The sequence below is a fragment of the Mya arenaria genome, chromosome 5 (genome assembly GCF_026914265.1).
Source record: "Mya arenaria isolate MELC-2E11 chromosome 5, ASM2691426v1".
Lineage (NCBI taxonomy): Eukaryota > Metazoa > Mollusca > Bivalvia > Myida > Myidae > Mya > Mya arenaria.
Window position 1 is genome coordinate 35,064,206 of NC_069126.1, and position 17,405 is coordinate 35,081,610.

At 33.7% G+C, this 17,405-nt stretch overlaps 1 protein-coding gene across 1 annotated transcript in view; it reads left to right on the forward strand.

Moving 5' to 3' along the window:
* The first annotated feature begins 265 nt into the window (after positions 1 to 265).
* LOC128234208 (POU domain, class 2, transcription factor 3L-like) overlaps positions 266 to 17,405 on the forward strand; it is a 28,998-nt gene continuing 11,858 nt past the window's right edge. Inside the window, exons 1-3 of the mRNA XM_052948288.1 lie at positions 266 to 348; positions 15,906 to 15,973; positions 16,554 to 16,703. Coding sequence (XP_052804248.1) covers positions 15,917 to 15,973; positions 16,554 to 16,703 — 207 coding nt within the window. The 5' untranslated portion in view covers positions 266 to 348; positions 15,906 to 15,916. The remainder of the gene's footprint in view (positions 349 to 15,905; positions 15,974 to 16,553; positions 16,704 to 17,405) is intronic.

Below are 17,405 nucleotides of genomic sequence, written 5' to 3' on the forward strand. Positions count from 1 at the left end.
TCCTATCCAATCCTATCCTATCCTATCCTATCCTATCCTATCCTATCCTATCCTATCCTATCCTATCCTATCCTATCCTATCCTATCCTATCCTTTGTTCTGTGTATACCCTATATCCTATTATATATCCTTTCCTATACTACCCAATCTCCAATCATATCTCCAAGCTGAATCATATCCTTGGTTTGACAACGCCATTTATGATTCGACTTTAAATTTGCCGATTTATGAATAATTCATGCTCGGCAATATTCGTACATTTCCGTACAGGTCACATTTGCATTCGGAAAAGAGAAGCCAAATAACCAAAGTATTTTCCTCGCTTTTCATCATTGGTAAAGGATTTCGGTAAGTATTTGAAACTGCAGTGAATTTTTAAATGTTAATGTAACACAAATAGTATATTGTCACGACGTGAACTTTTGAATCAGTATTTTTACGAAAGATAATTACTAGAAATTATTATTCAAAATGGCGGACATTCTTGTCATTTTCGAATGAGAATTCTTTGTTGTTAATGAATCGTGCATATTCATAAAATAAAACTATGACATATCGATCAGGGAATAGTTTCATTGTATATTAACAATGAGTATCCCTCTAGAGATCAGATTTCATGAATATGATAAATATTACTTTATTTTGTTGAGACTTTAGATGAGTAAAATAGTTTGACTCAGACTTAGTTTAAACTTTAGTAAATGTCTTGAAACGGCTTCACATCAATTTTATCAGTGGTTTTCTATTTTTTGTATAATAAAATCATTGTTAAAATACCAAATTTGCATAATAGAAGATAAGGATAAAAGAAATTATTGATGAAAATCTTTCCTTTTATGACTAAAGCAGATTGCATGTAATTTTCGTAAAGCTATGTCACAGTATGTGTCTGTTAATTCTCTTAAATAGAGAGGTACTGAAGAACATTAGAATCACTAACCGTCTTTTATCGAGCATCTACTTAAAAACCCATCATCTATATATAATAAAAGTGATTTTTCTGGATATAATCATCCATCTTTAGACATCAGTGTTTTTTTTGGTGCAATTTACTGCCTTCTAAAAGGCTGTTTCCCCTTGCAAAAAAATGTCCATTTTTCCCAAAAAATTATAATTTTTTCCCAATTTGATAAATGCACATTATGTTGGTGAATAAAAAAGCAATGAATTTCTTGAAAAATAAACAAAATTTGGACAAGATTAATTCTTTCACAGCATAAAATATGCATAAAAAGGTGAAAACATATATATTTGCCATTATATTTGCTATTTTGATCTGGATTTTTTTTTCCAATCTGGACTTTTTTTCCCAATTTGCAAGGCACAGGCGGTAAAAATATTTAAAAAAAAATCACTGGACATTGTTTTTATGTTTTTGCAGCTGTTATTAAAACCCAGGCTGCTGTAGACCTATCCAAACATCAGAAATGCATTGAAGTATTTTTATATTGCAATAAAATGCATGTTTTCGTTGTAACAAAAATATTACAGTTATGTGTACAATTCCAATCAGGAAGTAGATCTCTGACAGTCACACTTTTTGCTTTGTTTTAGATTTATTAAATATGAAATGTCTAGTAAAACTCAATCACATATATTTGTCAGGGTTTCCGCCAGGAATTTCATAAGGCATGTCGGAAGGGGAGGGTTTGGGTTTCCCCTCCCAACGTCGATTTTTTTTATATTTTCGTATCCAAAATGGTGCAATTTCCTGCATTTTAAACAAGTTTACAGTTATGTTCCCATGATTTAGAATTACCAACTAAAGTCCGATTAACATTAAAATTATTTGTGAAAAGGTTTAATGGTTTCTCTTCCTTGATTATTGGTATTTCTCAAGTTTTCCGACAATTAAATATCGACGATATTGATCGACTCGTGTTTCGTTTAGTGCGGGTATTATTTATATTGACACCGTTGACATCACAGCAAAACGTGTAAAGCACGCTGCATGCTGGAACACAAAAGAGTCCGGAGCAAAGCGACTGCTCGTGTATTCGTATTTAAAGCTGCAACAGCTAATATTTTTAAAGCCTGGTTGGCTAAATAATAACTTAAAGGGAATGTAATGTGTATTTTCAGATTTATTTATCTTTTTTCTAAATAAATTAAAAGAACGATAAAATAATCAAAGGTTAATAATAAGCAACACAAAATATAACTTTACACTTTTAAGACGGTTCTCAGTTATAATTTAATAATTGGTTAACAAACGGACACAGGATTAAGAAACAAAATAAAACGACACATGATTTATGTTACCGAAATCAATTAACACTTATTGTTAACTTTGCGTTCATAGATGATTATAGGGATGAAGGTCGCAATTACGACAGTGGTGTTTTTCACGCATTCCCATTCTGATAAAGAATAGGAGGAGTTTGGTTAATTGGCACTGTTGAATCTCACCGACACGCCTTCATGCTGTCGTCGATCCTGAATGGCTGATACAAATGTCGTAATAGTCCCGACACGCCTTCTGGCTGTCAGTCAACCGTTGCAATCGCAACAAAATTGTGTATTGTCAAAACTGATGATTGTTTTGATAAGGATTGTCGCTACGCGGATTAAAGCATGTCGGCATAATTAACGCGTGTCGGTAATTGGCCTTGCCAGCGAAAGGCACGTCGGGCCCGACAAGCCATAAAGGGCTGGCGGAAACCCTGTTTGTGATGTTTCTTTTGTTTAGAAAACAATACACTTTTGTCTGCTTTTTTGGCATTGGTGTGTGTATGTAACAAACACGGTTTGTCAGACATCAGATTATTACGGAAAAAATATGTTCTGTGTGACAAAATTACACGGTATGTAAATGCTAAAGGACGGCTTTATTTTATAAGTATTTGTAATGTATAAAAGAAAAAAACAGTCTCTAAAATTGAAATAAATTTAATCACATCATCTTCAGAAAACATTTGAGAACTTCTACTAATCAAACTTAAATTAAACCCCATTTGTACACCTATTTCAGACCATAGAAAAACAAAAATATTTTACTTAATTTCCACTAATTTTGCATGCTTTTAACTGACAAATAGCTTAAGTATACTGTTCAGGAAAATATCTCCATAAATTACATGTAAAGGGTATCTTTAATCATTTTAAGAAAGTGTTCAAGATAAAGAACCTTTCTCTATATTGTTAACTTAAAGCCCAATTGGACAGACAGACTTTCTATTTTGCTGCAGGATATAAATTAAAAGAAAAACATGACTATCTTGTTTTTTTACTGAAAGCTTTAAAGGAAAGTAATTAATGAACGTAGTTTGCCACACAAAGATGTGTTGCCTCCCTTTACAAGCCCTGCTATATAAAATCCAGAAACTGATCAAGCCCGGAAAACATTTTTACCAAGCCTGGAAAGCGTTTACCTTAGGGCTCAGGCCAATTCTGCTAACCTTGGACAAATAACTCTGCCAATATGAAATCACCTAATTATTAACATTATAGTACAATTTATTATTATAAGCTGGTCAACTGCTGTATTACATGGTACAGAAAAAATAGTATTTAGTTACACATTAAATTTATAACTGTTAACATCAGGTAAAGCAGAACATTAAATCATCTATTTTAAAAGTAATAACCCTGTTCTTAATATTTAAGTTTTGGGACTTATTTATCCCTATGAAAAGGCAGAACCAGGCCTAAAAAAGTCACTATTGGTTCGGATTACCAAAACCTACCTACGAAATAGGCGCTCTTAAGCTCTATACTTAAGATAAATGACATTCCTCAATGATGGCAATAACATTCTTACATAATTTTCTAATAAAAGCCTACCTACTCTACCTGTTTTTGAAACGGATGTAACCTTAACCACACTATTATTTTCCTCAGTAAAATCTTTTTAAAATATCAGAGCTGTTGCAAAGCCCCTGAACTTGGCTTTTCAGTCAAACAAGGCGCATAACAACAATTATTAAAATGTTCAAGTTTTACCCATTGTTCAACTAAAAAATACAAATGAGGCTGTTGAGTCTCAAATAGGCTGAATACGGACAAAATTCATACAGTAGTGAAACTTGTGTATTCTGAAATGTCAGCAGTATCCAAACACAAAAGTTCTCGGGAAACTCTACAATCCAAGATGGTGTCCAAGATGGCTGCTATAAATTGCCTATTTACATGTAGCAAAAAAGTTTAATTATTGCAAGTTTCATTACATAGATAAAGGTGAATATTCATCTGGATATTACCTCTCTCAAAATGGCATATAACTATGACCACTTCAAGGCCAAGGTTGTTTCAATGTCAAAGTACAAACAATCAGTTAATGGCCAAAAGATTTGTCAAAAACTGTCACAACACAGCCTAATAGTTGTGGGACATGTTAAAAGCAGTGATAACAAGGAGTTGATTCAAGATGACCTTTTTACTGCTATGCAATCTAAAATGGATTCTAGAATAGTTCTTATTTTAGTAAGCATATGAGACGGCAGTTAATTGGACACTTTGGAGAAAAAAATACTTATTTCTTTAACTTGTTGATTAACAAATTAGTAACTTAAGGCAGAGAAACATCTATTAAAATTCATTGAAAATTGCAGAGAAGGAAAAGCTAATTCAAACTGCAGCTAAGTTTATCTCGGTGGACTTTATATTCAGATGACTTTTCTTGGTACCATTGGGACAATTATGACTTATTTCTTCCTAAGGGAATGGTATAAGAGACTGTGTACGCAGAAAATGTATTCTTGCATACCGGACGTGTGTTTCCGGTCATGTGACCAGTGCTGGAAAAACCTGTCTTACACCCCACAATGTCATGTAAGATGAGTCATGCGCAACAACGCACCACCTCTTATTTCTTTTATTGTATGGTTTATTAAAAGTATATTATGCCATTTCAATAAAGCGGAATCAAATATATAAGTAAGCAAGTCCTTTAATTAAAATTGAAAATAAACGATCATAAAAAAAGTGATTTTTAGACGTCAATAGTGATTTAATATTAATGCGCACAACTTCGCTCATGTTAATTTTTCCAGAAATTCATCATATAGTTATGCAAGAAAAAATATCAATCATGTGTTTCCGGTATGGATAGAAAAATCCTTCTCTCGGGCACGCTGCAAGATCGGTAACTCAGCAAACCTGGTTACCGGCTTACGTGCGTGCCACCTGGTCAGATTTTTTTATTGTGCTTTTTAATGTATTGACAACTTTGCTTCGGCCAGTTTTATAATTATAATTAGAATAAAAGGGATGTGCATGAAGTTTTCATTGAAAACAAAATAAAATATTGTTAAGCTCAATCAGTGGTGAAAATTGTACTAGATAGGCATAAAATCCTACCTATTGACACATTCTTGAGATACCTCTTATCAGTATTATCTGCTCAATAACTTAAGATGCTTTTTTCCAATCATCACCAAATTTGGTCAAAATGTGTATATCTTGGCCAGCTTTAATAAACAGCACAACCTTTGAAATGGCAAGAAATGTCTTTACAGTGTTGGTTCTCTAAATTTTGTTTAAATGTATTCCCACTTACCAACAAACTTTGTGCACTAAAATTAGGACAGGCATATTTTTAACAGATGGTGCTATTGTTGTTTTTTGCCTTACTGATTTATATTCCTGATAATCTGAGTGAAAAAAAGTAAAATGCAACAGCTTGGTAAAAAAGGAAAATCAAACTTGCGATGTTCTAAGTGATAATGCTGGTGTAGATTATGGTAGCACATATGATATAGTTAATAATGAATCCATGACCAAAGCTTGTTGTGAAAGCTATTAAAGGGAGGAGGGGTGTGGGGGTGGTCAAATAAGCAAGGCTTGGTGTCCTTAAATTAAGATGATCATTTTTGGTTACAGTGTTGTTGTTTTTTACCTAATTAGGATTCTAAGCATTTTTTTTTTTATTTTTTTTTATGATTGAGTTACTTCATTATTAATTAATAATACTCTTTCAAAATACTAACCTGTAGAATATTATATCTGTTGAAATCAAGATATATATTATGATATATGAGTCCTTCTACACCAGTGTCAGGTGAATGTCTTTTTAAAACAGGCTTACTAACAGCTGATACTAACACAAAGAACAAAGACAAATATTGGAAGGGACACTTGATTTCAACTGGTGGTGTCCCTTTGGGATCCCTGGAAAAAAAGTTATTGTCGACCCCTGTCCTCCACTTTTAATCATTCTGTCCATATTATATTTGATATTTAAAGAGACACTCATATTTAAAATCAATACATACACATGTGTAACAAAAATAAATTTGACTGATAAACCTTTAACTACTTACTATGGCCACAACAAATTGATCATTTGTTCTACGGATTTTGCAAAAAAAGTAGGAGCGAGCAAAGGTGAGCGCAAAGCGAAAAAAAAAGTTTATTTCTTACCAAATTGATCATATAATTATGTCAAGAAATGCTTTTTAATTGCAAACACAGGTTCTCAGTTATAAATGAAAAGGTTTTGATTGTATCACATGAAAATCTGTCTCAATATTTAACAAATGGCAATGAGATCCAGTGCTTTACTATTAACTTTAATTTAAAAGTGGATATATTGTAGACAACATTCCTAATAGTAACATGCAATTATTGGAAGACCAAATAGAAAATGTAAATAACTCAGAGAACATTTCTAAAAAAAGCTATGATAATTAAAGCAGCACCACAAATGTGGCAACGGTCATTATATTAGAGCAGGTGGTGGAATGAAGATGAAGGAACAGCCAACTTTAATCACAGGCCACTTTACTGGACTTTCGGTCCAGCCAACCCCTGGTAAATCCACCGCATTCACCCGGCACTGTCGGGCCTACTGGAAGGTTAAAACACTGCCTATTTCCCCGGCTATCCCTGGTATACCCCCGGACCCTGGGTGGGGGTGAATGAGGGAGGGTGGGGGTGATATTTCTAAAACATTTACAAGTCCTACTATTTTTATCAGTTAAAAACAATAGAAAATTGAGAAATGCATTTTAGTATTTAAAAAATAACATGTTCAATTGTTTTGTACTCAAAATCCGATTAAGTTTAACACTAAACTTTGAGTACAAAACAATTAATTACTTAAAACACACATGAATAATTATTGCCTCCGACGCTGTGAAACTGTTGTTGTTTACTGAAGACTATAATCCATTTACTATGACTATGACACTGATTTCATTTAAAATGTGTATTTTACATAACGAAAACTGAAAGTAACCTGAAAATTGATACCGGAAATAAATAAAATCGATGTGTCCTACAAAACAAGACTATCAACAAATATCGGCTGTTTTGCGGTTACACAGACCTGATTTTGTTCTGACACGAGGAAATTTTGGTCGCGAAGAATGTTAAGCATTGAAATACCTTCAAACAAAGGCAGGTCGACGTTGCAGGTTTAAATTCTATGTAAAAGAACGTCAGAAATAGAGAAAATTCAGAAGTAAACAAAAAAAGTAATATGCGCGGCCAAAAAGTATGTGCCGGCGCAAAAAAAGGTTTTTTTATTATTTTTTTCGTTTTTTAAATTTTAGGTGCGGCAAATCCGACGAACAAATGATCAATTTGTTGTGGCCTAAATATTGCATTCATGGAAAATATTAATGACTGATATCAAGATTAGAACCATGTATTTAATAGGAGAAAGCGCAAAAATATTAAATGATTGGTGAATGCTAAAAGATTTCTTGTGGTCTACTATAGTCTCATTAGGTAGAATTACCATGTTTTATGCTTATTTCTTTCAAGCTAAACTCGATATCCTTCATAAGAACCATTGATTTGACATTTATTCATCCTTTTTGTGTCGCCTGAAAAGACGACATATAGGGGTTACTTTTGTCGGCGGCGGTGTCGGCGGCGGCGGCGTCCGCGTCCCATTTTCGCTAGATCTAATTGAGGGCAAGTGCAGTGCACAAGAACTGTTACTCTTGCTTCCATATTTTGAGAGTTTTGCCCTTTGTTATTTTTCATGCTTAAAGTTTTGTCCGGGGCATATCTTGTAGAATATAAGAGTTATCAACTTGAAACTTCATATGTAGATAGATCTCATGGAGGGCAAGTGCAGTGCACAATAACAGTAACTCTTGCTTTCTTAGTTTTAAAATTATTGCCCTTTGTTAATTTTCATGCTTAAAAGTTTTGTCCGGGGCATATCTTGAAGAATATAAGAGGTATCAACTTGAAACTTCATAGCTAGACAGATCTCATTGAGGGCAAGTGCAGTGCACAATAACAGTAACTCTTGCTTTCTTAGTTTTAAAGTTATTGCCCTTTGTTAATTTTCATGCTTAAAGTTTTGTGCGGGGCATATATTGAAGAATATAAGAGGTATCAACTTGAAACTTAATAGCTAGATATATCTCATTGAGGGCAAGTGCAGTGCACAATAACAGTAACTCTTGCTTTCTTAGTTTTAAAGTTATTGCCCTTTGTTAATTTTCATGCTTAAAGTTTTGTCGGGGGCATATCTTGAAGAATATAAGAGGTATCAACTTGAAACTTCATAGCTAGATAGATCTCATTGAGGGCAAGTGCAGTGCACAAGAACCGTTACTCTTGCTGCCATATTTTTAGAGTTATTGCCCTTTGTTAATTTTCTTGCTTAGGTTTTGTCCGTGGCATATCTCGTAAACTATAGGAGGTTTCAACCTGAAACTTATTCCGTAGGTATATCTGATTGAGGGTTCAAATGCCACCTACACTTGAAAGTTAAATGGCAACATCATTGTCTATAAATGAATAAAATGCCAATCTTACAGCTATAATGTCGACAGTAAATAATTCGTCAGACGACACATCCGACTCGCGGAGTTCTAGTTGGAATATTAAAACAATATTATTAATTGTGGTAAAAATTGTGGTAAATCTTATTTGGTAGTAAGAGTGCGTCTTTTAAGTGACAATCATATTTAAAATCACCATGCACATGTATAAAAAACAAAAAATTTGAGTGATAAACGGGAAAACCTTAAATTAAAATGAGTTATTATAATATAAGTCTGTGAATTTGGCAAGTTAAAGTTGCAGATTATTTGATTTTTAATGTAATTGTTTCAAAAAAAGTTGAAATCGGGAGACTTAAACTTTCACATTTCAATGAAAAACTTCCAAAATTAATTGACATGAAGTTCATACGTCCAGTTTCAAATTCTTAATGGAAGCCCTAAATAATCAACTATCATCTTATAAGGTAGAAATACAGTGTAACTGTGTTTTCTGCACCTTTCTTTCAAATTTAACTTGGTATCCTTCATAAGAACTATTGTTTTCAATATTTATTCACCAATTTTGGTAATAAAAACAATTGGATTACTGGTGGTTCATCTTATTTGGGAATAAGACTAAAGTGTGAATCTTTAAGACTCTTTACTTCACCATTATACATGTACAGGAATGTGTGCTCTATTTCAAACATTTCTTTTATATTGTCAGCTGTTTTTCAGCTCATTATATTGTCCAGATTTGCATTTTATCTCTGAAATCAATGCTTCGTCTTGAATAACATTAATATTAATGAAGTTTTATTTAGAAAAGAAATGAATTTATTTCATGCTCTTGTGCTCTCTGGCCATAAATATGTATGAGAGTGTGAAAGACGCGTTTATTCAGACTCTCAGTCTGGTACATATAAGTTAAGAGTATTAATTTTTGTGGTCCTTAGAGAGACTGTACATGCATATGTAAGTATATTGTGTATATATAAGCATTTTGCATTTTTTGACAATTTAAAAAAAATATATATTCTTAAAAAATAAAATGTTTATTCATGGTTAAGTAATTCAAGTTGTTTGAATGAGATGTAGGGGTTGTTTTGAACTTTGTTTTTCACATATCCAACTGTGTTTCAAATAACAGCTTTACCCATGTACAGTTGGAAATTTCTTTAATTTGTATTAAAACATACATGTAGGGACTTAATTTCTTGTTCAAAGCCAAAGTTGAAATGTTAACTGTAAGCAATCAAAACGTTTATGATATTCTGTAAGTCATATATATATTTTCTGTAAAAGTCTAGCTGTTGTGATTCTGTTTAGGCTAGTGTTGGGAATCAGTTCTAGTTTGACTGTCGATAATTGGTTCAACTTAAGTAACCGCTTATCGATAGTAAATTGGTTTTTGACAATACCTGAATTGGAATTCTATTCTGGTGCAATAACTCGTTGTCCTTAACTATGCTTATGTTTATGATTGAAGTTATTTAAGGAATGAATTGCGGGGTTGATGTCATTATCGGGGATATGAACGCAATTGGGTTGGTCAAAGTACGCGTGGAGTCCTTCGGACTCCACACACATTCCTTATATTTACATGAAAGTTTTCCGGCATATGCCGGATTTTCCGGTTTTTCCTGATCCAGAGGGGTCGTTTTTCCAAATCGTGTAAATCCGTTGAGATTTTCAGAGGGGGGTTAGGGGGTATGACCCAACTCCTCTTCCGAATTTCGATTATATTTTGCAGAGGTCAACAATAAGTCCGATTTCACAACCTCCATTTTTGCAATCCAGCAGGTGCCCGCTTGAACAAGTGTGCGTTTTTATTTCATTTACAGAGATAGCCGATCTTTTTGTTCGATTACGGCCAAACAGACTCGGTGTGCGATCCTCTCAAAACCCTATATGTCATTCGTGTGAAAGGATACTTTTGATTGGCTTACTCGATTTTGCTCTCCAATGAAATAGCGTGCCTTTTATCACTTAAGGACTGCACATAAAGATGGCCGACATTGTTATTATTAGCAACTGTCATTCGATGCAGATGATTGTTTATCAAACAAAATAGTTCTGAAAATTAAGTTTTTGCTAGCGGGTTATAATACGAAGAACTTAGAAAAGGCAGTAAAAAAAGTGGAGGTGGGAATGTTTGTCTGAGGTTGACAAAAACGGTGATAGATGGGGAAATCACTCTGCGGAGCGTAATCATTTGGCGATGAAATAATGTGTAAAAACCAATCATTTGGGAATCTTCCCTGCAGCTTCTCAAAACTGAAAAAGCAAAAAGGGTTGCAAAATTACACGGACTGGCCAAACAGACGGTGCTTAAAAGGAAATGAAAAAATGAAAATGGTAGCAACAGTCAGAATAAATGGAAAAGAATCAAACTTGGTTGATTAATGGTTGTTAAAAGAGTGTTGACAAAAGCATCAGTTTGAAATATTATAAGTTTTTTTGGTCCAAATCTTAATCATAATAAATAAATGAAGAAATTCTACCTTATACATTTTTGTGACTGTTGATACATTTCCTACCAAACGAATCAGTTTAGGCATAAAATTCATTAATGGTATCATTTTCTAATATTTTTTCTTTTTAATAGTGTAGAAAATATTATTTAGCCATACATTAAAGTAATTTAAGTCAGGCTTCAATTTCATTTCATAGTCAATTTATACTCTGGAATGGCATTTTATTCCCTTAAAATTCTTAAATCTCAGGAGCTTCCGGGGGCCTCCGGCCCCCTGCCAGGGCTTTGCCCTGGACCCACCGGGGGCCCTGCGGCCCCCAGCAAAATATTTCAGGTTTTTCAAAATTTCCAACTTTCACCCATGTATTTACACCAATAGTTCATAATTTCTTTCAAGAATTGTTAAAAAAATACTTCATTTCATTTAAGAAAACCTTTCAGTTATCCGTTCTTACCCATTCTGTAAATAGAACGACCCGACTAGAACCGGAATATTTTTTTTCAAATGACGTCACAATAACGCGGGAAAAGATCAACCACTTGAAATCACTTTAAAACGTAAAATTGAAACACTTCTGGTACCAATATATTTAAAATATAATAAACTAACACTTTTAAAAATGTTGATCTATTTTTAACGGGACCTGCAGAAACAATACAACCAATAACAAGATCAATAGCTTTCATGTATATTGTTATGCAATGAATTACAATCCGAACATATCCGAAGATGTTGCGTTCATTGATTGATGAACGCAATTGCAGAAAGGCAGTTCATTTAAGGAATGGAAGTTGAGGTGTAAATATTTAGTCAGGTGTTGTTGCTTTGGCCATATTGTTAAAAATATCAACTGCATGAACACTTTCAAATGTATAAATGAATTCAAAGGAGAAATTTTGCGAGCATTAACCAACGGCAACTAATGACTGGAAAGAAGAAAATTGATGGTCGATTTATTATGACCAAATACAATCGATTGTTGCCAATTTTAGGCCCTACCAATCAATTTTCGATTATACATGTTATCAATCATCGACACATCACTACTTGAGCCATTCTTGAACATGTTTGAAGCAGTCTTAGAAATTCAGATATAAAGCACTAGCCTGAATGTATATATTCATAAAGTACCAAACATTTTACAAGCCTGAGTCTATATAAGTATTGAAAAAAGTACTTAATTTTTTCCTTTGCCTTAAATTTCACATTGCACATCATATTCTTTACTCAAGATTCTGCATATGCATTTTTTTCTGACCTTTTGGGGCTGAATTTCAGCACCATTATAATACCCAATGCTAAAACATAGACTTTTTACCCATAATTTTATGTAAAAATAAAATTCCCAATTATATTTTACTCTTTTTTTTTATAAAAAAAAATGGACTCCATTCTGTTTGTGTATGGAAAAGTAAAATATTTTAGTGTATTCTTAATGAAACAATCTGGATTATGAGGGTACCAATACCCAAAATTTTTAGACAAAAACTAAAAATGGTCAAAACTGTTAATTTGTGAGAGTGCAGCTTTAAAGCACTCAGGCTCTCGTTCATTTTTAAGCAAAATTCCCCAAAAGACCCCTACCTGCTCTATTCCCAAAGTGTTTAAAGCTGCACTCTCACAGTTTGAATTTTTTGACAACTTTTTTATTTTTTGTCTTGGAATGAGCCAATTTATGCGAAATGCATGCTAACCAGTGATATAAGACTGCTAACAAAACATTAGATTGCAGATTTTTATATTAAAGTTCAAAAATTGATGTTTTATGCATATTTCTTAAACCATTAGTAATAAGCCATAAAACATTAATTTTGGAACGGAATCATGAAAATTTGCGATCTGACCTTTTGTCAGCCAGTCTTTTATCACTGGTTTGCAGATATTTACGCTAAAAATTGTTCATTCCAAGACAAAAAATAAAAAAGTTGTAAAAACGGTAAATCTGTGAGAGTGCATCTTTAAAAATCTGATGCGCTTCTTATCAATTTCAACAATAATATAACGTTGCCCATTGTACAATATACTGGTAACTGGTGCATTGGTAATGGATAACCCATGAAAGGCCTTGCAAAATATGCATTTATTAGGGACACTTGTTAGAAGGGCGGACTAACTGACAAAGGATAAGTGGGAGTTTTATTCAGTTGAAGTTAAAATTTAATGAAAATTACTGTAATGTGACACATGATTTACTGGTAGACTTTTTATTAATTAGCAAGTGCATCAGATGAAATATGATGGGAACTTAATTTTTATTACCTAAATAAGCTCGTGTCCGTGGCCTATGAAAACTGATCTTGTGAATAATATGGAAATTTATTTCAAAGCATGATTTTATCTACCTTGACGTGAATATTTAATGTCTTATGTTAATTTCCATACAGAAAATGAGCATGATTTATCGGGTTACGTTTCAAAATTAGTTGAAATATTTGCATATTTGGTGAAATGTAAATTAAGTTCAACACATACTAGAATTCATCTGAATTAAATTAGACCATTGCCAGTGCAGTAATTTGTAACATGATGTTTTAATACAGTCAAATTGATTTAGTCTCTTTACAATCTTGAACTGAATATATTCATACTTTTTATTTTGTTAAAGTTCAAACAGTGCATGACGGCGGTGTATAGCAGTACATGCATACTTAAAAACAGGAAGAAATTTGAGATAAGGCCTAAAAAACAACAACGTTTGGTTTAGTTGACCCCACCCTACCTTCGAAATATGTGTCAACCCTAATGTTTTTATAGTCAGTTGGAAAAAAATAATAAAAATCATCATTTTTTGTGTCGCCTGAAAAGACAACATATAGGGGTTACTTTTGTCGGTGGCAGCGGCGTCGGTGGCCGCGGCGTCCGCGTCCCATTTTCGCTTGTCCGGGGTATATCTCCTAAACTATTAGTGGTATCAACTTGAAATTTCATATGTAGATTGATCTAATTAAGGGCAAGTGCAGTGCACATGAACTGTTACTCTTGCTTCCATATTTTTATAGTTATTGCCCTTTGTTATTTTTCATGCTTAAAGTTTTGTCCGGGGCATATCTTGTAGAATATAAGAGTTATCCACTTGAAACTTCATATGTAGATAGATCTCATGGAGGGCAAGTGCAGTGCACAATAACAGTAACTCTTGCTTTCTTAGTTTTAAAGTATTTGCCCTTTGGTAATTTTCATGCTTAACGTTTTGTACGGGGTATATCTTGAAGAATATAAGAATTATCAACTTGAAACTTCATAGCTAGATAGATCTCATTTAGGACAAGTGCAGTGCACAAGAACCGTTACTCTTGCTGCCATATTTTTAGAGTTATTACCCTTTGTTAATTTTCTTGCTTAGGTTTTGTCCGTGGCATATCTCGTAAACTATAGGAGGTATCAACCTGAAACTTATTCTGTAGGTATATCTGATTGAGGGAAAGTGCAGTGCACAAAAACCATAACTCTTGCATCTATATGTTTAGAGTTATTGCCCTTTGTTAATTTTCATGCTTAAAGTTTTGTCCGGGGCATATCTTGAAGGATATAAGAGGTATCAACTTGAAACTTCATAGCTAGATAGATCTCATTGAGGGCAAGTGCAGTGCACAAGAACCGTTACTCTTGCTGCCATATTTTTAGAGTTATTGCTTTTTGTTAGTTTTGTCTGGGGCATATCTTGAAGAATATAAGAGGTATCAACTTGAAACTTCATAGCTAGATAGATCTCATTGAGGGCAAGTGCAATGCACAAGAACCGTTACTCTTGCTGCCATATGTTTAGAGTTATTGCCCTTTGTTAATTTTCTTGCTTAGGTTTTGTCCGTGGCATATCTCGTAAACTATCAAATGCCACCTACACTTGAAAGTTAAATGGCAACATCATTGTCTATAAATGAATAAAATGCCAATCTAACAGCTATAATGTCGACAGTAAATAATTCGTCAGGCGACACATCCGACTCGCGGAGTTCTAGTATTTGTTAAAGGTGTGTTTTAATTTGTAGTTTAAAACTCTCAAATCTTTATACAGAAGATTAACAACATTCTCCAATGATGACAATATTGTTTTTACTTAAAGCTTAATAAAAAATTATCATAGTAATAAAACACCTACCTACCCTACCTGTTTTTGAAAAGGATGTAACCCTAACCAAACCATTTTTTTGGCCTTAGCATTAAACTGATATATTAATCTGTTAATTAAATCATTTTGTCATGCACAGAGGAATTATAAGTTTAATTGACATGTAGAACATAAAGATGATGTGTCACATGCAAATCCCATGACCCTACCTCAAAGGTCTAGGCCTTACTTACAGGTTTATCATTATGAAATGCTGCATATTCATATACAGTATAGTTGGCAATCATCACTTACTGTGACAGCTCTAAATCCTACCTTTTCTTGAAAAAACTCTACTATTCTGGCTTTATTGTGAAAGAGTTTAAGAAAAAACTTATTTATAACCTTGCACTTCATGTACATCAAAATTGATGAATTATTTGCTGCAAAAAGTTTAAAGAGTCCTACTATCCCTACTTTGTCAAAACAATGCTCCTACTTTTGTCCTAACTTTGAGTTTATTTGTCTCTTGAGAGCCTGTGTTTTGAATCAGGAAAATGCCTGTAAATTCTTTTTTCATAACTGATTTCTTTAAAAAAGTAAATCCTGCCGGACGGAACACCTTCACTTGTTGACAGCAACTCTCAAGGTAACAGGTGTACCGTCCAATATCTGATGGATGTAGATTCTCACCCAGCTGTTGTTGTTTTTTAGGTAGATGAGCCATGAAGGAAGACGACAGTGATGTAGCTGGTCGACCACAGCCGTTACAGTTACACCAGGTACGGTAATATCACTAAATATCACCCTCAACTTGTATGGCAGTATAGTGGTAACAGCTTCAGCCCTTGCAGCTATAACAGGTAACATCATTTAATATCACCCTCAACTTGTATGGCAGTATAGTGGTAACAGCTTCAGCCCTTGCAGCTATAACAGGTAACATCATTTAATATCACCCTCAACTTGTATGGCAGTATAGTGGTAACAGCTTCAGCCCTTGCAGCTATAAAAAGTACAGCAGCCAGGTAATATCACTCAATATTATCATCAACATGTAGAGAAGTATAGTGGTAACAGCTACAACCCTTGCAGCTATAGCAAGTAACAGCACTTAATATGACACTCAACATGTAAGGCAGTATAGTGGTTACAGCCCTTGCAGTTACTGATTTAACCAGTTTCCTTTCCTTTTGACTGCCAGCAGTTAATCCATCACTGATTAATTTGTGCAATAACACTACATAATAAAGTAACATACAGATACATATTTTGGCTGATTTATCCCAACTTTGGTACAGATGTTAACCATTTTACATTTAATCACTACCTATGTGATAAACATCCCTTTGATTGCTTCAGATGTCCACTTTGACCAGTATGTCGAACGGTGGCCAGAGTATCCAATCCAATGCCCTACCCTCCTTGACCCTTGGTCAGCTTCAAGGGGCCGGGATCCAACAGGGAGGCTTTGTTCTCCAAGGCCTGTATGGCCAGCCTGCTGTTCCCATGGTAACTAGAATATGCTGTCAGTTTTATCAGGGCTTATGCCTTTTTCATTCAAAAGATGCTTAGAAGGATTTTAGGTTGCACTTTCACTCATTAACAGTTTTGACATTTTTTACATGTTTTTCTCAGAGTCAGCTTATTTTCAATTTGGCATCAATGCCGTCAAATCAGTCGTATATATGATAACTCACAAATAATTCAATTGTTTGAAAAACTGCCGAAAATTTCAATTATTTTAAACGTTAGTCATCCTTTTTGCCCTAAATCATCTATTTTTGACCGTAATTATGAAAAACTAGGAACTAATATTTAATAAGCCTTCTTATATCACTGATTTTCAGACATTTACACAAAAATTGGCTTATTCCAAGACAAAAACACATATGAAAAAAGTTGTTAAAACTGTCAATCTTCGAGAGATCATTTTTAACATAATTTAATGTTTTAGTATTGTAATAAATTGGTGTATGACACCCTTAAAATGCATAGCTTTGTCTGAATAGTTCAGCTTCTGATTCAAAACAATGCATAGCTTCGTCTGGATAGTTAGCTTCTGATTCAAAACATTGCTTAGCAAAACTATGAATTTTAAGAAATGGATAGTCTTTATGGCAAGTTATGTGCAAAGTCTGTGTAAACAGTTTTGTTGATTTTAGGGGTCAGCCCAGTTGCCAGAAGCATGCTACATGTATGATCTTGTTATAG